This window comes from Coregonus lavaretus, assembly GCF_964263955.1.
Source record: "Coregonus lavaretus genome assembly, chromosome: 37".
NCBI lineage: Eukaryota > Metazoa > Chordata > Actinopteri > Salmoniformes > Salmonidae > Coregonus > Coregonus lavaretus.
The window spans coordinates 12,481,868-12,502,066 of record NC_140024.1 but is presented as its reverse complement, the minus strand read 5'-3'; the positions used below and the strand labels follow the sequence as shown (position 1 = coordinate 12,502,066).

The 20,199-nt window shown below is 43.1% G+C and overlaps 1 protein-coding gene across 1 annotated transcript; it reads left to right on the top strand.

Moving 5' to 3' along the window:
• Positions 1 to 5,614: 5,614 nt before the first annotated feature.
• Positions 5,615 to 19,423, top strand: LOC311111269 (semaphorin-7A-like). The gene is made up of 14 exons (XM_084153985.1): positions 5,615 to 5,755; positions 13,028 to 13,170; positions 13,740 to 13,787; positions 13,894 to 13,995; positions 14,086 to 14,179; positions 14,269 to 14,376; positions 14,489 to 14,631; positions 14,867 to 15,045; positions 15,215 to 15,323; positions 15,455 to 15,626; positions 16,558 to 16,673; positions 17,460 to 17,605; positions 18,402 to 18,478; positions 18,609 to 19,423. Exons 1-14 carry the CDS (start codon positions 5,626 to 5,628, stop codon positions 18,971 to 18,973), a joined length of 1,932 nt encoding a protein of 643 aa, XP_084010111.1. The 5' UTR covers positions 5,615 to 5,625; the 3' UTR covers positions 18,974 to 19,423.
• Positions 19,424 to 20,199: the final 776 nt, after the last annotated feature.

Below are 20,199 nucleotides of genomic sequence, written 5' to 3'. Positions count from 1 at the left end.
TTTGTTTGTTTTACTGTTTGTTACCTCCTGAAACAGCTCAACTCACAGGTCAAGCTGTCGAACAGGATATCTCCGCTCCTCCTGGGCTTCCGGTGGTGGGCCAGGTTCGAGTGGAAGGTCTCTCCCATACGTCCACAGTCAGGAGACTAGTCCTGGGGGTTATTATTGTTCTTGTTCTCTCGGCATGTCTCTGCTGGGGCGTTGGACCATAGCAGATGATCCACATGAATGTTGACATGGTGATGACCAACTTGGACTTGGTAAGTCAAAGGTCCTCTGCGTTGCAAGATCACACCTGAGTTTCACAGGTGCTTGGGGTGTCTGAAATCATGTACCATCACACTCTCTCCCGCTTTGAATTCTCTAACAGTCTTTGAGTATCTGTCATGAGCTTTCTTCTGCTATAGCTGGTGCTTTGCCACAGTGTTTGACAAGTCTGGTTTCAACAATGTCAGGCAGGTACGTGGTTGGCGTTCCAGAAACAGTTCAGCTTGTGTACGTTCCGTTACTGTGTGTGGTGTGTTACGGTAAGTAAACAGAAAACGGGGAAGCCTTTGGTGGGTGGGCACAGACTGAATCTCGAGCCTAGTCCAGGCCTTCTTAAAGGTTTGCACGGCTCTCTCCGCTGCTCCGTTTGATGCCGGATGCTAAGGTGGTGACAGGAGGGCCATTGTCCGAGACGAGCTCCTTGACTAGTCCAAAGGATGCGAACAGGTGTCTGAGAAGATTGATTGTCTTTTCAGCTGTGGTCAGTTGAGTAGGGCACACTTCCATCCACTTGGAATAGACATCGACGACAACAAGGAAGGGTTGCTTGTCAATCTCGGCATAATCCACATGGATGCATTCCCATGGTGTAGCAGCCCAGGACCATGAATGAAGAGGTGCAGTAGCAGGCTTGTTCTGAACAGCTTCACAGGGTGAACAGTGACCTATATGCTGCTGAATGTTCTGATCCAGTCCAGGCCACCACAGATAACTGCGGGCGAGTGCTTTCATTTGAGTGATCCCTGGATGTCCCTCATGCAGGTCAGATAGCAGTCTCCTCTTGAATTTATGAGGTACCACCACCCTTGATCCCCTCAGAACACATCCTTGATCAGTAGACAACTGGTCTTTCTTGTCGATGAATGGACAAAGGTTATCGTCATTTACGAAGGTTGGCCAGCTGGCCAACGTTAAGTCCAAGACTTTTAAAAGTACTGGGTCTTTCCTCGTTTCCTCTGCTATGTCTGAAACAGATATGAGCAGTTCGTCGATGAGAGAGATCTGGAAGACTGCTCTATCGTCTTCACTGTCTGTGTCACTTTTGCATGGTAGTCTTTATAGTGCATCGGCATTTGCGTGACCATTGGATTGTCTGTTCTCAATCTCGTAGTCATAGGCTAGCAATATCAGAGCCCAACGTTGCATTCAAAGTGCAGCCAGGGTTGTTATGGCTGATTTTGGTCCAAGGATGGCCAACAGAGGCTTGTGATCCGTCAGCAGTTGGAACGTCCTTCCATAGAGGTATTTGTGAAACTTCTTCACTCCAAATATTATGCTCAGGGCTTCCTTCTCAATTTGGGCATAATTGTTCTCAGTTGGTGACAGAGTCTGTGATGCAAATGCAATAGGGTGTTCTTCACCTGATGGTAGAACATGTGAGATGACGGCTCCTACTCCGTATGGAGATGCATCACACGCGAGTCTCAGCTTCATCTTTGTGTCGTAGTGGGCAAGCCACTTGCTCTTTAGTAGATGCTGTTTGCAAGTCTTGAATGCTTCTTCGCAATGTGGAGACCAATTCCACTTTGTATCGGCCTGCAGCAGTTGGTGAAGCGGATGCAACAATGTGGACAAGTTTGCCAAAAACTTTCCGTAATAGTTCAGGAGCCCCAAAAATTACCTCAGCTCTGATGCTTCCACCTTGCTGTTGGTAGGGTGCAGGCCTTGTGCGTCAATATTGTATCCGAGATACTCCACTGAGTCCTGGAGGAACTCACACTTGCTATGTTTCATTCTCACTCTGTATTTCTCCAGTCTTGACATCACTTTGTCCAGCACTACAAGGTGCTCTTCAATGGTTGGTGCTGACATGAGGATGTTGTCCATGAAGCACACAACATTGTCTATGCCGTCAAGATCTGATCCATTGTGTGTTTGAATATTGCTGGAGCTGTCGAGATCCCATAGGCCAAGCGATTGAATCTGAATAGCCCCTTGTATGTATTGATGGTCAGATACTGTTCTGACTCCGGATCAAGCTTCAGTTGCTGATGAGAGAATGACAGGTCCAGCTTACTGAAAACCTTCCCACCAGCTAGAGTGGAAAACAGAACTTCAGTGTTTGGTAGTGGATATTCCTCTGGTAGTATGCAGCGATTTACTGTGACCTTGTAGTCTCTACACATTCTGATGGTATTGTCTTTCTTTGGGACTACAATGATCGGAACGTCCCAGTCGCTCCTCTCCACTTTCGTGATGATGTTACTCTTCTGAAGGCGCTCCAGTTCTTTCTCCACTGCTTCCTTAAGAGCATAGGGAACTGGACGTGGTTTGTGAAAGATAGGCTTGGTTCCTTCTTGCACTCTGACTTTTGCTGTGAAGTCTTGTATCTCGCCGTAGCCATCTTTGAAAAGTTATTTGTGCTTCTCCAGCATGTTAGTGAGTGTAGCCTGACACACTGGTTTGTCATTTTTCAGACTGAAGATTTCTCTCCAGTTCAGCTTGATCTTCTGTAGCCAGTTTCTGCCTAGCAAGGCTGATTTCTCTCCTTCAACAATGATAAGCGGTAGCGTCCACTCCTTCCCCGGACTGGTACATGGATCTGCCTTAACACAGGCATAGTGTCACCAGTGTATGATGAAAGGTGGATGGTTGCTGGCTGAAGAGGGCACTCTTTCAGTTTTTCTTTGTAGATTCTCTCTGGAACAAGAGATACAGACGCTCCAGTGTCCAGCTGCATTTGTACTCCACGTGTGTCAATTACCTTGTGAACTCCTTTCTGATGTTCTACATGTCCCGATAGCTCAATAGTATCCCTGTGGGCAAGCTCGAGTCCAAGTGCGATATCACAGGCTTTCTTGAAAGTCTAGTCCTTCTCTGACAGAAGGCATCTGTGATATGCTTCACCTGTGAGACCACATACAAACGTATCTCGGAGAGCATCATCAAGAAAATGTACATACCAGTCAAAGGTTTGGACACACCTACTCATTCAAGGGTTTTTCTTTATTTTTACTATTCTCTACATTGTAGAATAATAGTGAAGATATCACAACTGTGAAATAACCCATATGGAGTGTTAAACAAATAAAAATATATTTGAGATTTGAGATTCTTCAAATAGCCACCCTTTGCCTTGATGACAGCTTTGCACACTCTTGGCATTCTCTCAACCAGCTTCACCTGGAATGCTTTTCCAACAGTATTGAAGGAGTTCCCACATATGCTTAGCACTTGTTGGCTGCTTTTCCTTCACTCTGCGGTCCGACTCATCCCAAACCATCTCAATTGGGATGAGGTCAGGGGATTGTGGAAGCCAGGTCATCTGATGCAGCACTCCATCACTCTCCTTCTTGGTAAAATAGCCCTTACACAGCCTGGAGGTGTAATGGGTCATTGTCCTGTTGAAAAACAAATGAAATTACCGCTAAGTCCAAACCAGATGGGATGGCGTATCGCTGCAGAATGCTGTGGTAGCCATGCTGGTTAAGTGTGCCTTGAATTCTAAATAAATCACAGACAGTGTCACCAGCAAAGCACCCACACAACATAACACCTCCTCCTCCATGCTTTGCTGTGGGAGCTACACATACAGAGATCATCCGTTCACTCACACCGCGTCACACAAGACACGGCGGTTGGAACCAAAAATCTCAAATTTGGACTCCAGACCAAAGGACACATTTACACCGGTCTAATGTCCATTGCTCGTGTTTCTTGGCCCAAGCAGATCTCTTCTTCTTATTGTTGTCCTTTAGTAGTGGTTTCTTTGCAGCAATTCGACCGTGAAGGCCTGATTCACACAGTCCCCTCGGAACAGTTGATGTTGAGATGTGTCTGTGACTTGAACTCTGTGAAGCATTTATTTGGGCTGCAATTTCTGAGGCTGGTAACTCTAATGAACTCTGGGTCTTCCATTCCTGTGGTGGTCCACATGAGAGCCAGTTTCATCATAGCGCTTGATGGTTTTTGCGAGTGCACTTGAAGAAACTTTAAAAGTTATTGAAATGTTCCGTATTGACTGACCTTCATGTCTTAAAGTAATGATGGACTGTTGTTTCTCTTTGCTTATTTGAGCTGTTCTTGCCATAATATGGACTTGGTCTTTTACCAAATAATGCTATCTTCTGTTTACCCCCCCACCTTGTCACAACACAACTGATTGGCTCAAACGAATTAAGAAGGAAAGAAATTCCACAAATTAACTTTTAAGAAGGCACACCTGTTAATTGAAATGCATTCCAGGTGACTACCTCATGAAGCTGGTTGAGAGAATGCCAAGAGTGTTCAAGGCTGTCATCAAGGCAAAGGGTGGCAATTTGAAGAATCTCAAATATAAAATATATTTTGAATTGTTTAACACTTTTTTGGTTACTACATGATTCCATATGTGTTATTTCATAGTTTTGATGTCTTCACTATTATTCTACAATGTAAAAAAAATAGTAAAAATAAAGAAAAACCCTTGAATGAGTAGGTGTTTCCAAACTTTTACTGGTAGTGTACTTGCCAGCCTTTTCAAAGCAAGGATGTAGTCAGCCACGGTTTCCCCTTGACTCTGGTGACATTGGTAGAATCTGAAGCATTCTGCAATGAGAATGGGCTTAGGCTTGAAATGCCTTGAGAGAGTTTCAGTCAGTTCTGCATAGGTGAACTCCACTGTTTTTATTGGTTCAATGAGACCTTTCAGCACTAAGCTACCTGGGGCGGCAGGTAGCTTAGTGGTTAAGAGCGTTGTGCCAGTAACCGAAAGGTCGCTGGTTCTAATCCCCGAAGCCGACTAGGTGAAAAATCTGTCGATGTGCCCTTGAGCAAGGCACTTAACCCTAATTGCTCCTGTAAGTCGCTCTGGATAAGAGCGTCTGCTAAATGACAAAAAAAAATAAAAAAAATATCCATACTCAGTTGGATGCAAAACACTGAGAAATATGTATGCTTTCTTTTCATGTTTGATTTCATTTGCAGGCAGCCAGCCAACGCTCAAAAACGCTCTACATAGGAATCAAAATCCTCTTTGTAGCCTCAAACGCTTGTACTCTACAAATGGTTGCCATTTTCACAGTTAATTGTTCAGTTTCCACATTCCTTGTATTCCTTCATTTTCAGAATTTTCATTTAATTCTTCACTTTCTCCATTTCAGAAGTTTCTGCAATTTCTTCATTCTCTGGACTCATTTGTAATAATGTACAAACTGTGTTACGTTTCTTCATTTAAAAGAAACAATATTTCGTCTATTTTCAATGGGTTCAATTACAGTTCTTAGTTTACCCACCAGAGAGCAGTGTCGCTATTCTGGACTCATAGGCTTGCTAATTGGCAGCTCCCTAACACCGCGCCTGCTACTGGAGGAAAAAGTAAGTGACGATTGATATAATACTACACCACCCTTGTGCTAAAACCGCCTACAGCTTCTAGTAATGATTTGGCGAGAGCCTCAGAAAAGCATGAGTCCGCTAGCTCTCTTTGCCGTCTTTTTAGGACAATTATTTTTTTGGGTGAAAGCTTCGGACTTTACCCACAAACCGAGGGTGACATTGACAGACCGAGGTAAAGTAAGCTTTTTATTTTAAATCAATAGTAAAATAATTTAATGATGACAGCAGGGGTTGAATGATTAGGCCTATTAGGAGTCGATTTATATTCAATACTAAAATATCTGGAGGAAAATTGTATAGTCCACAATAGCCAAAAGGATCCGATTCAGTTGAAGGGGCTTTATTGGCATGGGAAACATATGTTTACATTGCCAAAGCAAGTAAAATGGATAATAAACAAAAGTGAAATAAACAATTTTAAAAAATGAACAGTAAACATTACACTTCCAAAAGAATAAAGACATTTAAAATGTCATATTATGTCTATATACAGTGCTGTAATGATATGTAAATAGTTAAAGTAAAAAAAGGGGAAATAAATAAACTCTCTTGATTTGGAACTGTGCTATCAAAGAGGGGCGCAACTTTCACTGGGGATGGGGGGGACTTGTCCACATTCTGAAATAGCATTTTTTCTACTTTGCAACTACTTAGCATGTTAGTTAACCCTTCTCCTAACCTTAACCCTTTTAGATAACCCTAACCTTAACCCTTTAACCTAACTCTTAACCCTAACCCCTAGCCTAGCTAACGTAAGCCAGCTAATTAACATTAGCTTTTGCCACCCCTAGCTAACGTTAGCCACTACAAACTGAAATTTGTAACATATCATACGTTTAGAAATTCGTAAGAAGTTGTACATTTAGCAAATTCGGAAAATATTGTACAAATTGGATGATGGACATCCACAAATTAATACATACTATACGAAATGTAACATATCATACTAAATCATTTTAGTCATTTAGCAGACGCTCTTATCCAGAGCAACTTACAATTAATTATTTTTTTATACCCCGTGGGAATCTAACCCACAACCCTGGCGTTGCAAACACCATGCTCTACCAACTGAGCTACATCCCTGCCAGCCATTCCCTCCCCTACCCTAATTGTCCGCCACCCCATGGGTCTCCCGGTCACAGCCGGCTATGACAGAGCCTGGATTCGAACCAGGATCTCTAGTGGCACAGCTAGCACTGTGATGCAGTGCCTTAGACCACTGTGCCACTCGGGAGGCCAGTGTCAGAATAATACGAAGTGCTCTGAGACCACGTTGCAAAGACAGTATAGTACTGTCTGAAGATAGGCAGGAACTGCTTCTCAAATAGAAATCCCCGATCACACTTGTAGGCGATGTCTTGGCATCGTTGGCTAGCTAAACTCATGCATAGAAACATGTCATAACGGCCGTCAAATCAGAAATTAAAATGTGTCATTTTGTCACTTTCACAAGGTTGAAGTAGTAACATGTTCAACCAGGGGCACAACTTTGGTTTTAGAAGTGGGGAGGGACATAATTTGTAGAATTTTTTTATCCAGTCGGATAAACACTCCAAACAGCCTACTCGACCGCTCGGAGGCGTCCGCATGGTCCTAAAGCAACCAATGCTTCGTTTTGTATCACATTCCAATGATGAAAATGACAAAAATGCAATTTCAGAATGTGGGGGGACACCCCTGTGTTCAACTACTTAAAGACATTTCACTTCTCTCATTGACTTCTTAAACCCCAAACCACAGCCTGGTCTGCTTGGTCTGTTTCTCAAGCGTTCCCGGAAGTCTTGCGAGGTTGTGTCTCTGGGTTTAGAAACTCTGTGGTGCTATGCCGGAATGTGAAAACGTACCTCAATCCAGGGATGTAATATGTTGTTGTACTCATAATCATCCCGAATCGAGAAGATTGAAATACTGCTTGTTTTTAATTAAACTGCTGTTTTCGTTAGCATGCTAGGCTAGCTAATGCAATAAAAGCCCATTGGATTCCATGAAAATGCGACGCCTAGAGTTGGGGTGAGTAGCTACTGGAAGTGCTGTTGAATCCAATGGGTTGCTTTAGCATTAGCTAGCCTAGCATGCTGACAAAAATGGCAGTTTAATAAAAATCTAGCAGTATTTCAATCTTCTCGATTCACCTTTCATCATTTCGTGGTGATTAGAAGTACAACGATATATTCCATCCCTGGATTGAGGTACGTTTTCCCAGCCATATACCGCACTGGGCTCTGGCTGTCCACAGGCTGTCCACATTTTGGCATAGCACCGTTCCGACTCAAGGGAGAGAAATGAAAGAGAATAGGATCCTTTTTGCGCTTCTCCAAAAGTACAAGAACATGAACCATATTTCTTACCTTTGTCATTAGACAACTCTGGTAAGGAACAAAAACAATTCATACTCATACAAGCCTACATTAATACTGAGCTTGAACATTTAATTTGGAATGTACATGCGATATCATACAGCCCTTCACAGTGGTGAGATAAAGGGATAGTAGGCCTATAATAATATGGGAATCTGCTATGCTACGGTAAAGTTAGAAGGATAAACTCATCTGGCACAACATGAAATATGAACCCTATTCAAATTCGGTCACTGGTTACCTTCTTTTATTTAACTCTGACAATATCAGTATACACTGTGTGTACAAAACATTAGGAACACCTGCTCTTTCCATGACATAGACTGACCAGGTGAAAGCTATGATCCCTTATTGGTGTCACTTGTTAAATGTATGAAGAATGGTCCACCACCCAAAGGACATCCAGCCAACTTGACACAACTGTGGGAAGCATTGGCGTCAACATGGGCCAGCATCCCTGTGGAACATTTTCGACACTTTGTAGAGTCCATGCCCTAACAAATTGAGTCTCTTCTGAGGGCAAAAGGGGGTGCAACTCAAGGTGTTCCTAATGTTTTGTAGACTGTGTTCACTACATGACAAAAGTATGTGGACACCTGCTCGTCAAATATCTCATTCCGAAATCATGGGCATTAATATGGAGTTGGTCCCCCCTTTGCTGCTCCACTCTTCTGGGCTTTCCACCTGATGTTGGAACATTGCTGCGGGGACTTGATTCCATTCAGCCACAAGAGCATTAGTGAGGTCAGGCACTGATGTTGGGCGATTAGGCCTGGCTTGCAGTCGGCGTTCCAATTCATCCCAAAGGTGTTCGATGGGGTTGAGGTCAGGGCTCTGTACAGGCCAGTCAAGTTCTTCCACACCGATCTCGACAAATCATTTCTGCATGGACCTCACTTTGTGCACGGGGGCATTGTCATGTTGAAACAGGAAAGGGCCTTCCCCAAACTGTTGCAACAAAGTTGGAAGCACAGAATCATCTAGAATGTAATTGTATGCTGTAGCGTTAAGATTTCCCTTCACTGGAACTAAGGGGCCTGAACCATGAAAAACAGCCCCAGACCATTATTCTTCCACCAAACTTTACAGTTGGCACTATGCATTCGGGCAGGTAGCGTTCTTGGACTGCCAGATGGTGAAGCGTGATTCATCACTCCAGAGAATGCGTTTCCACTGCTCCCGAGTCCAATGGCGGCGAGCTTTACACCACTCCAGCCGACGCTTTGCATTGGTCATTAGTGATCTTAGGCTTGTGTGCGGCTGCTCGGACACGGAAAGCAATTTCATGAAGCTCCCGACGAACAGTTCTGGTGCTGACATTGCTTCCAGAGGCAGTTTGGAACACGGTAGTAAGTGTTGCACCCGAGTACAGACGATTTTTACACGCTACACGCTTCATCACTAGGCGGTCCCAATCAGTGAGTTGTGTGGCCTACCACTTCGCGGCTGAGCCGTTGATGCTCCTAGACGTTTCCACTTCACAATAACAGCACTTACAGTTGACCGGGGCAACTCTAGCAGGGCAGAAATTTGACGAACTAACTAGTTGGAAAGGTGACGTCCTATGACGGTGCCACGTTGAAAGTCACAGCTCTTCAGTAAGGCCATTCTACTGCCAATGTTTGTCTATGGAGATTGCATGGCTGTGTGCTCGATGTTATACACCTGTCAGCAACGGGTGTGGCTGAAATAGCCGAATCCAATAATTTGAATATACTTTTGTATATATAGTGTACAGTGGCTTGCGAAAGTATTCACCCCCCTTGGCATTTTTCCTATTTTGTTGCCTTACAACCTGGAATTAAAATTGATTATTTTGGGGTTTGTATCATTTGATGCAAAATATTTTTTATTGTGAAACAAACAAGAAATAAGACCAAAAAAAACAGAACTTGAGTGTGCATACTTTGTAGAGCCACCTTTTGCAGCAATTACAGCTGCAAGTCTCTTGGGGTATGTCTCTATAAGCTTGGCACATCTAGCCACTTGGATTTTTGCCCATTCTTCAAGGCAAAACTGCTCCAGCTCCTTCAAGTTGGATGGTTTCCACTGGTGTACAGCAATCTTTAAGTCATACCACAGATTCTCAATTGGATTGAGGTCTGGGCATTGACTAGGCCATTCCAAGACATTTAAATGTTTCCCATTAAATCACTTGAGTGTTGCTTTAGCAGTATGCTTAGGGTCATTGTCCTGCTGGAAGGTGAACCTCCGTCCCAGTCTCAAATCTCTGGAAGACTGAAACAGGTTTCCCTCAAGAATTTCCCTGTATTTAGCACCATCCATCATTCCTTCAATTCTGACCAGTTTCCCAGTCCCTGCCGATGGGAAAAACATCCCCACAGCATGATGCTGCCACCACCATGCTTCACTGTGGGGATGTTCTCGGGGTGATGAGAGGTGTTGGGTTTGCGCCAGACAACGTTTATCTTGATGGCCAAAAAGCTCAATTTTAGTCTCATCTGACCAGAGTACCTTCTTCCATATGTTTGGGGAGTCTCCCACATGCCTTTTGGCGAACACCAAACGTTTGCTTATTTTTTTCTTTAAGCAATGGCTTTTTTCTGGTCACTCTTCTGTAAAGCCCAGCTCTGTGGAGTGTACGGCTTAAAGTGTTCCTATGGACAGATACTCCAATCTCCGCTGTGGAGCTTTGCAGCTCCTTCAGGGTTATCTTTGGTCTCTTTGTTGCCTCTGATTAATGCCATCCTTGCCTGGTCCGTGAGTTTTGGTGGGCGGCCCTCTCTTGGCAGGTTTGTTGTGGTGCCATATTCTTTCCATTTTTTAATAATGGATTTAAATGGTGCTCCGTGGGATGTTCAAAGTTTCGGATATTTTTTTTATAACCCAACCATTATCTGTACTTCTCCTGACCTGTTTGGAGAGCTCCTTGGTCTTCATGGTTCCGCTTGCTTGGGGGTGCCCCTTGCTTAGTGGTGTTGCAGACTATGGGGCCTTTCAGAACAGGAATATATATATATAAATACACTGCTCAAAAATATAAAGGGAACACTAAAATAACACATCCTAGATCTGAATGAATGAAATAATCTTATTAAATAATTTTTTCTTTACATAGTTGAATGTGCTGACAACAAAATCACACAAAAATTATCAATGGAAATCAAATGTATCAACCCATGGAGGTCTGGATTTGGAGTCACCCTCAAAATTAAAGTGGAAAACCACACTACAGGCTGATCCAACTTTGATGTAATGTCCTTAAAACAAGTCAAAATGAGGCTCAGTAGTGTGTGTGTGGCCTCCACGTGCCTGTATGACCTCCCTACAACACCTGGGCATGCTCCTGATGAGGTGGCGGATGGTCTCCTGAGGGATCTCCTCCCAGACCTGGACTAAAGCATCCGCCAACTCCTGGACAGTCTGTGGTGCAACGTGGCGTTGGTGGATGGAGCGAGACATGATGTCCCAGATGTGCTCAATTGGATTCAGGTCTGGGGAACGGGCGGGCCAGTCCATAGCATCAATGCCTTCCTCTTGCAGGAACTGCTGACACACTCCAGCCACATGAGGTCTGGCATTGTCTTGCATTAGGAGGAACCCAGGGCCAACCGCACCAGCATATGGTCTCACAAGGGGTCTGAGGATCTCATCTCGGTACCTAATGGCAGTCAGGCTACCTCTGGCGAGCACATGGAGGGCTGTGCGCCCCCCCAAAGAAATGCCACCCCACACCATGACTGACCCACCGCCAAACCGGTCATGCTGGAGGATGTTGCAGGCAGCAGAACGTTCTCCACGGCGTCTCCAGACTCTGTCACGTCTGTCACGTGCTCAGTGTGAACCTGCTTTCATCTGTGAAGAGCACAGGGCGCCAGTGGTGAATTTGCCAATGTTGGTGTTCTCTGGCAAATGCCAAACACATGCACATTTGTGGCCTGCTGGAGGTCATTTTGTTGCCCTCCTACGGCCTCCTCCATGTCTCCTGATGTACTGGCCTGTCTCCTGGTAGCGCCTCCATGCTCTGGACACTACGCTGACAGACACAGCAAACCTTCTTGCCACAGCTCGCATTGATGTGCCATCCTGGATGAGCTGCACTACCTGAGCCACTTGTGTGGGTTGTAGACTCCGTCTCATGCTACCACTAGAGTGAAAGCACCGCCAGCATTCAAAAGTGACCAAAACATCAGCCAGGAAGCATAGGAACTGAGAAGTGGTCTGTGGTCACCACCTGCAAAACCAGTCCTTTATTGGGGGTGTCTTGCTAATTGCCTATAATTTCCACCTGTTGTCTATTCCATTTGCACAACAGCATGTGAAATGTATTGTCAATCAGTGTTGCTTCCTAAGTGGACAGTTTGATTTCACAGAAATGTGATTGACTTTGAGTTACATTGTGTTGTTTAAGTGTTCCCTTTATTTTTTTGAGCAGTGTATATACTCAGATCATGTGACATTTAGATTGCACACAGGTGGACTTTATTGTGCTCCCGAGTGGCAAAGCGGTCTAAGGCACTGCATCTCAGTGCTTGAGGCGTCACTACAGACCCCCTGGTTCGATTCCAGGCTGTATCACAACCAGCCGTGATTGGGAGTCCCATAGGGTGGCGCACAATTGGCTCAGCGTCTTCCGGGTTTGGCCGGTGTAGGCCGTCATTGTAAATTAGAATTTGTTCTTAACTGACTTGCCTAGTTAAATAAAGGTAAAATAAAATGTAGCTAATGATGTGACTTCTGAAGGTAATGGGTTGTACCAGGTCTTATTTAGGGGCTTCATAACAAAGGGGGTGATTTTTTGAAACAAGTTATTTTTTTCATTTCACTTCACCAATTTGGACTATTTTGTAGATGTTCGTGACATGAAATCCAAATAAAAATCCCTTTAAATTACAGGTTGTAATGCAACAAAATAGGAAAAACGCCAAGTGGGATGAATACTTTTGCAAGGCACTGTATGTGGCCCGTGAGGGATTCAAACCCACAACCCAGGTGTTGCCTGTACCTTGCTTCTAAACCCACTTAGCCAATGGAATCCTGGTTTCCAAGAAGTCATCCTAGTTCCAGAAACACATCTCCAGTCCAGTCATATGTTTGCTTAATGATTTATATCTCTGTGTCCTCAGATGTGAGCTGCCTAAGAATCCACCTATCTGGGAATAACAGCCATATAAAGTTCCTGCAGGGCCCTCAAGACAACATAGTATACATTACAGGCCATAGAAACCTGTTCCAGACAGACTTCCACAGTTCTAAACCCTCTATAATGGTAATATGACTGAGTTACATACCCTTACTGCAAACCTTACTTGTGTATTGTGTTGCTTTATATTGATTTAGCTCTATTCAGGTCGTGCTCTAAGTAGGATTGTCCAATTCAGTTGCTGTAATGTAATTGATGGTAATAACAGAGGGAGGGTTATTGATATTGTTAAAGTAAATATTTAGCTAAACAGTCCTTCCCCTCTTACATACTGTAGACTAGATTATGTTGAAATGGATGTATTGAACATTGTACTCTACATGTACAGATATAGGATCTTAATTTGATCACTCTTATGTTACTGAGAATGTTAGTGCACAGCAGGAAAAGCAAACTTGTAGTATATTCAAGGTTTAAAAAGGGTTTTAAAGTTAGTAATTTCCACTTTAAAATATCACATTATTTGCCCTAACGAAAAATGTATCAACGCCTTCAAAAAATGTCCATTAATTATAATCCACCTAATAATTCACATGTCCTGTTGCTGCATGAGTATTTTCCTGCTGTATTAAACTGGCTCAAATTAAGATCCTACATCTGTACCTGTACAATACATTTAATGATTGCCTTTGCAGAGTCCTGTGTTTGGAGAGGGATGTAGAAGTAATGATCCCGCATCACCAGTGAGTATCTGAGAGGATGTTGGTTTTATAGTACAGTTCATTACTAAAGTTGCACATAGAATAATTTGCATACAACCATGTAACACAGTTTTGTTTTGTACTTCAGGACTGTCACTATAACATCACTGTTTTACACAAGACTAAAGATCCAAACCAACTGTTCCTGTGTGGAACCAATGGACAACAACAGACATTGTGCTGTTACATGGTATGGGACATACTTTTCATTATATAAGTATACATTACTTCTGATACTTTTTTGCCATTGGCGTGTTGACACAAAACTATTCCACTGCAGATCCCATCAGACGACCCGTTTAAGTGCACTCGATCCAAGGGCATCAAAAACATTAATCAACACATAAATGAAAGCGAGCCATCGCTCTTCATTGGTGAGGAAAATGTCTCATTGGAAAACATGACTCTATAATATGACCTAATGTTCATGACTGGTTATTGAGCTAATGTGTTGTGTCTCCAGGTTCTGCTGAAGTAGAGGAATTCTACACCACTCACTCAGGCAAAGAGGGTTCCGTGGGGATCCACAGGTTTGGGAAGAACAGACTATGGACAGAAAAAAGTGGAACAGGTATGGATCAGGGTGAGAGAACAAGGCGTGGCCTGACATTGTTTTGTTTAGTACTGTATATCTGATCAGACTGTTCATTGAATGTAATTATTTCTCCTGTTCTTTTCCTTAGAACAGAGATATGTGAGTTTGGTGGCTAGCGGGCAGAGAGAGGATCGTCTGCAGGACAGACTATACGCCTTCTACATAGAGAAGAACCGAGACCTGAGTTTAGACTCTGATCTCTGGGTTCCCCGGGTTGCTCAAGTCTGCATGGTAAGCACTACAAACATGAATGTAGAACATGAATCATGCCTGCACTGTATGTAATCACCAGTGCTGCAGTTTAGTTCAGAAAATATTTGTAGATCTTTCATATGTGGCACCACTCCATTTCTGCCCATTTAAGCCCTTAATTAAGACTATTTTCATTGGGGGGCTCCTTTAAGTGGTGTGTGCACTTGCCCACTGTGATTATCTTAGCATGTCCGCGGTTGGATGTGTGTTCCAGGCCGATCTTGGAGGACCTAAGTCCTATCTGCAGTTCAGGTGGACCTCCAAGTTGAGTACCAGGCTCTTCTGTGGAGACCATGACAGCAGGCTGTACTTCACCCAGCTAGTGGACGTGAACACTGTTCTGGGAGACAGGTGGCAGGATACCAGGGTCTACGCACTCTTCAGGAATGGCTGGTAGGACGACATGCTGTAGATAGATCATAATGGACCTTAGTAACATACTCAAATCAGCAATAGCAACACAACAGGCGCTTCACTGAAAGCAGATGTTGTGAAACATTGTGAAAGAGATCTTTAGTAAGGGGTATAGTTGAAACTTGCTGAGCTCTGTGTCTATCCCTAGGGGTATGAGTGCTGTATGTGTCTACACCATAGCAGATATTGACCGCATCTTTAAAACTTCCAACTTCAAGGGACACACAGGGCCCGTTACAAACCCACGACCTGGGGAGGTATGCTCAACAATATACTCAACTTTCTAGTCAGCTCTACTCCTTTACTCTGTATGTCTACAATATTGGACTGTATTCTGTGTATATCTTTGTAAGTTGAAGTATACATAAAAGTGTCCATCCTCTTGTAGTGTGTTGAAGACAGCACTAAACTCCCCATGGAAGTCCTGAAGATGGTGGACAAAAGTTCAGAGATGGAGGAGTGGGTTACCAGTGGGCCTCTCCTGGTCACTCACCGCCATTACCACCACATCCGCATGGATAGAGTCCAAGGCAAATGGAATGTCCTGTTTCTGTCTCTAGGTGAGAAGTTTTGATCTCTAGATGATGAATCACAAATGATCAGTCTGAAAGGAATGACGGGAAACCTTAGCCTTCGGAGATGTTTGGAGACCTTTAACATACACCTCTTATGACCCTGCAGCAAGTGATGATAGGGAGCTGTATCGTGTTTATGTACAGTATAATTATAGGAATGTGCATGAGATGAGAAAGTTTCCATCTTATAATCACACCAGTTTCAAGAGACAGAGGCTTTCAGAAGGTTGAAATACTATTGACCATTCATGGTACTAGAGGGTGTAAAGTGACACTTTTCTTCACGCTGACTGACTGACACTGATCTTTTGTAAGGTGTAAAAAAAAAAGGCCTGTCTGAACAGTTTAATTTGAACTTTAAAAAAGAGAAGTAACTAAGTGGAAGTATAGTCTTATCACACTGTGCTAGGAAACCAGAGTTCCCATCATTGCACTCAAATTGGCACACAGAGACTTATGCAATCAACCCTAACTTGAGATTCACGCCTGTACAACAGTTTGTAGGGTGTGCTTAGTGTCAGAGAAGTACAACCCGGACATGAGACTGATGAATGTAATTGAAGTACAGTATCAGAAGCATTACTGTAGCAATAGTAATAGATACTCATAGATATGTATCCTCAGGGTGAGTCTATGCCCCACCATGCATCTGCACTGTGAGTGGTGTAATATATGACTGGAGGATGTCTCAACGTTATGATGAAACATTTAAAGGACTGTTGACATTTCTTACCCACACCTTTTTTTTGTAATGTTTGACTCTCACTCATATCCTCAATGATCGATGACTGCTGTTTGACACTGGCTGTGTGTGTGTGTGTGTGTGTGTGTGTGTGTGTGTGTGTGTGTGTGTGTGTGTGTGTGTGTGTGTGTGTGTGTGTGTGTGTGTGTGTGTGTGTGTGTGTGTCTACACTAGAGAATGGAGGGATTCATAAGGTTCTGGAGAGGGATGGTCAGGCCTTCGTCATCGCTGAGTTACAACCTTTTAACTACAGGGCACACGTCCTCAGTATGATGTTACACTCCTCAACGGTGAGTCAAGGAACACAGCCCACACAGAAACCTCCCCATTGAGATCCAACAGTGGTAGCAATGTAGTAATAAAACATGGAGTGGAATAGACAATAGTCAAAGAGATCCCTGTCATACCATGTTTTAACATGTGGATCAGTTATTTGATCACGGCTGAACGTTTGATGATTCAACTACAGATGTTGTTGTCCTTTAAAATGCATTCCATCTGCATATCATTTGACGGCATTGTGGATTTAGTTTAATAATAAGTATTGGCCACAGGTTTGAAATTGCATGCCTCATTCAAATACACAGAATGTTGTAGGCTGTTACATTATATCCATCTCCAATGCGCCCACATCGGAAGGTGGTTTCCAAAATCCGACCACACTTTGTCCCAGAGGTCTGAACGGGAGGAGAGAGACAATAGACATGAACAACTGCAACCATAACAACTATATTTATATCTCTATAATAATATTGTAGAAGAAGTGGTGTTCTAATTGTAAGCCAGTAACTTTCTTCTGCAGTCAACAGTCATTGTTCCAGTATTCCCTACAATATTAGAATAAAGGGTTCCAAAAGGGTTCTTCGGCTGTCCCCATAGGAGAACCCTTTTTGGTTCCACATAGAACTCTTTTGGGTTCCATGTAGAACTCTCTGTGTAAAGGGTTCTACATGAAACTCAAATGGGTTCTACCTGGAACCAAAAAGGGTTCTTCAAGGGGTTCTTCTATTAGGTTCTAGATAGCACCTTTTTTTCTAAAAGTGTACTTGTAATGTTCTTGTGGTGTTGTGTTCCAGGCAAAGCTGTATGTGGCCTCCAGCAAAGAGCTGGTTCAGATTGACCTGGGCAGCTGTGATCAGTATGGAGCCCAGTGTGAAGACTGTGTCTTGGCCAGAGACCCTTACTGTGGCTGGGACGGCCATCGCTGCACCACAGCTACAAAGTAAGACCAAGCACAGCCTGCTTTCAGCTTATAGCATCCGCTGTATAGATATTTAATGATAGTGATTTGAAAATAGATTTCTCATTTATGGTTATCAACATATTGGTTTCCTCTCTGTGGTTTCCTGTGAGCCTTATACAGTTTTGTTTTAACACTTCATAGTGTTTGTCAAAAATGCAAATATAGAGTGGTGCATTAGTTTGGCCATTATGCTAGACCTTATTTTCCATCAGTTCAGCTCAACATGGCCAGAGGTAGTTTTTCCAGAATGATGTATACACACATGGCCCTTGTTCAAACAAATGTGTTGTCAGATGAGGCCATGAAAACAAACAAAATGTACTTCAAACAAATATGGTGTCAGATGAGGCCATGAAAACAAACAAAATGTACTTCAAACAAATGTGGTGTCAGATGAGGCCATGAAAACAAACAAAATATACTTCATTTGATTAAACGTGACATACTTACAAGTATGTCTGCAGTGTGTGTCAGAGGAAAATGTTAGTTCACTTCCTCACTCTGATCCCCACCTGCTGTTAAAAAGTATACTACACTTCCTCCTCTACACTCCCCCCAAACATGCACACACGCTACACACACACGATACTACACACCACCTTGTCGTGTAGTCAAATGCTCTATGCTCCATTGGTGTGATACTATGTGGTTTCAGTACAGCTCCTCTGTTTCAAAGAACTATCTCTCTGCCAACCACAAGATACCCTACTGTACAATAAACCGGTACATTTGCTGGTTGAGACTCCTTGACTCATATATGCTTGTCTTTTTACAGTGATACAATTCAGGATGTGGAGAACGGGAACCATCAGGTATGCAGCAACATATCCAGAGGATTTACTGCAAGTAAAGGTGTGTAGTGTGTTACAGCCATCCTTGTATAAATACAAACCTCTTATTATGACCAAGTACTATAATAAAGGATGGAATCCATCCACAATGGTTAGCTATGGAAGTCTAAAAAGCAATGTTTTGCTCTTAGTTTACTTTCCATGGTCATCAGTTGGCGCTGAAGATGGAATCAGAGTCCCTCTATCTTCAAAGTACTTCCTCCATTGCCCAACCTTGTCCAGCCACGCTGAGTACAGCTGGAGGCACCATGGCAACACCACAGCAACGCCGTGCATCTCCACAAAGTCAGAGGACCAGTGTCTCCTGCTAATAGAGAGTATGGGCCCTGAGCAGCAGGGAACATACAGCTGTGTGTCTGAGGAGAGGGGCTACCGCAGGACCCTGGTGCAGTACCAGTTACTGCTGGACAGGGGGGTCACAGGCCTGGCCTCTCACCACCTACCCTTTCCTGGTCTGGGTCTGGTACTACTACTGGTCCTGACTTTGCTCTGCTAGCACTGACTTGACTTGGACATGCCTGCACTTGTACTTTGGTCTTCCTTACACCCACGGTACCGCAAGAATAGTTCATGACAGTCAAGTGACCGACAAGGGGCCAAAGCTTCGCTGAGCCATTTCCTTTGTTACTTTCACATTCAGTTGGTCAAAAAACTGAACGCTGCAGAAGTTAAAGCAACTGCACTTGTGCTGAGTTAAGGATTTATTGTTTTATAATCATGCTATGTTTTCCAATATGAAACTTTGCAGGGGTTTAAAATATTTTATGTGAAAATCTGAATGTACAGAATATTGCAAAAACAGACTAATTTGGTTACATTTTAGAAATATATTTTTTTACTTAACTACTAAGTTTCTTTGCTAGCAGCATGATAGTTGTAAATATATATATTTCTTTATCGATTACTTATTTATATGTACAGTATTAAACTCTTGTACTCCTCTCTTATGTCATGATAATTATATATTATTTTCCTTCACCTCAAAAGTAAGTCTTTATTTCAAATGTTTCAAGTTAAGCCATATTGAAAATTTAGCAAGTTCTAGGATAATTATGTGAAAGCAAAGGGACATTGTGAAATGTTCTGGCTGTTGAAACCCCAGGCATGCATTACAGTAAAGTCAGTGTTGAAAGAGAATAGCCCAAGCTGTAATGATATCTCTAGGAGAAGATAGTGTTTTTTTGAGAAATACAGTGAGGGGAAAAAAGTATTTGATCCCCTGCTGATTTTGTACGTTTGCCCACTGACAAAGACATGATCAGTCTATAATTTTAATGGTAGGTTTATTTGAACAGTGAGAGACAGAATAACAACAACAAAATCCAGAAAAACGCATGTCAAAAATGTTATAAATTGATTTGCATTTTAATGAGGGAAATAAGTATTTGACCCCTCTGCAAAACATGACTTAGTACTTGGTGGCAAAACCCTTGTTGGCAATCACAGAGGTCAGACGTTTCTTGTAGTTGGCCACCAGGTTTGCACACATCTCAGGAGGGATTTTGTTCCACTCCTCTTTGCAGATCTTCTCCAAGTCATTAAGGTTTTGAGGCTGACGTTTGGCAACTCGAACCTTCAGCTCCCTCCACAGATTTTCTATGGGATTATGGTCTGGAGACTGGCTAGGCCACTCCAGGACCTTAATGTGCTTCTTCTTGAGCCACTCCTTTGTTGCCTTGGCCGTGTGTTTTGGGTCATTGTCATGCTGGAATACCCATCCAC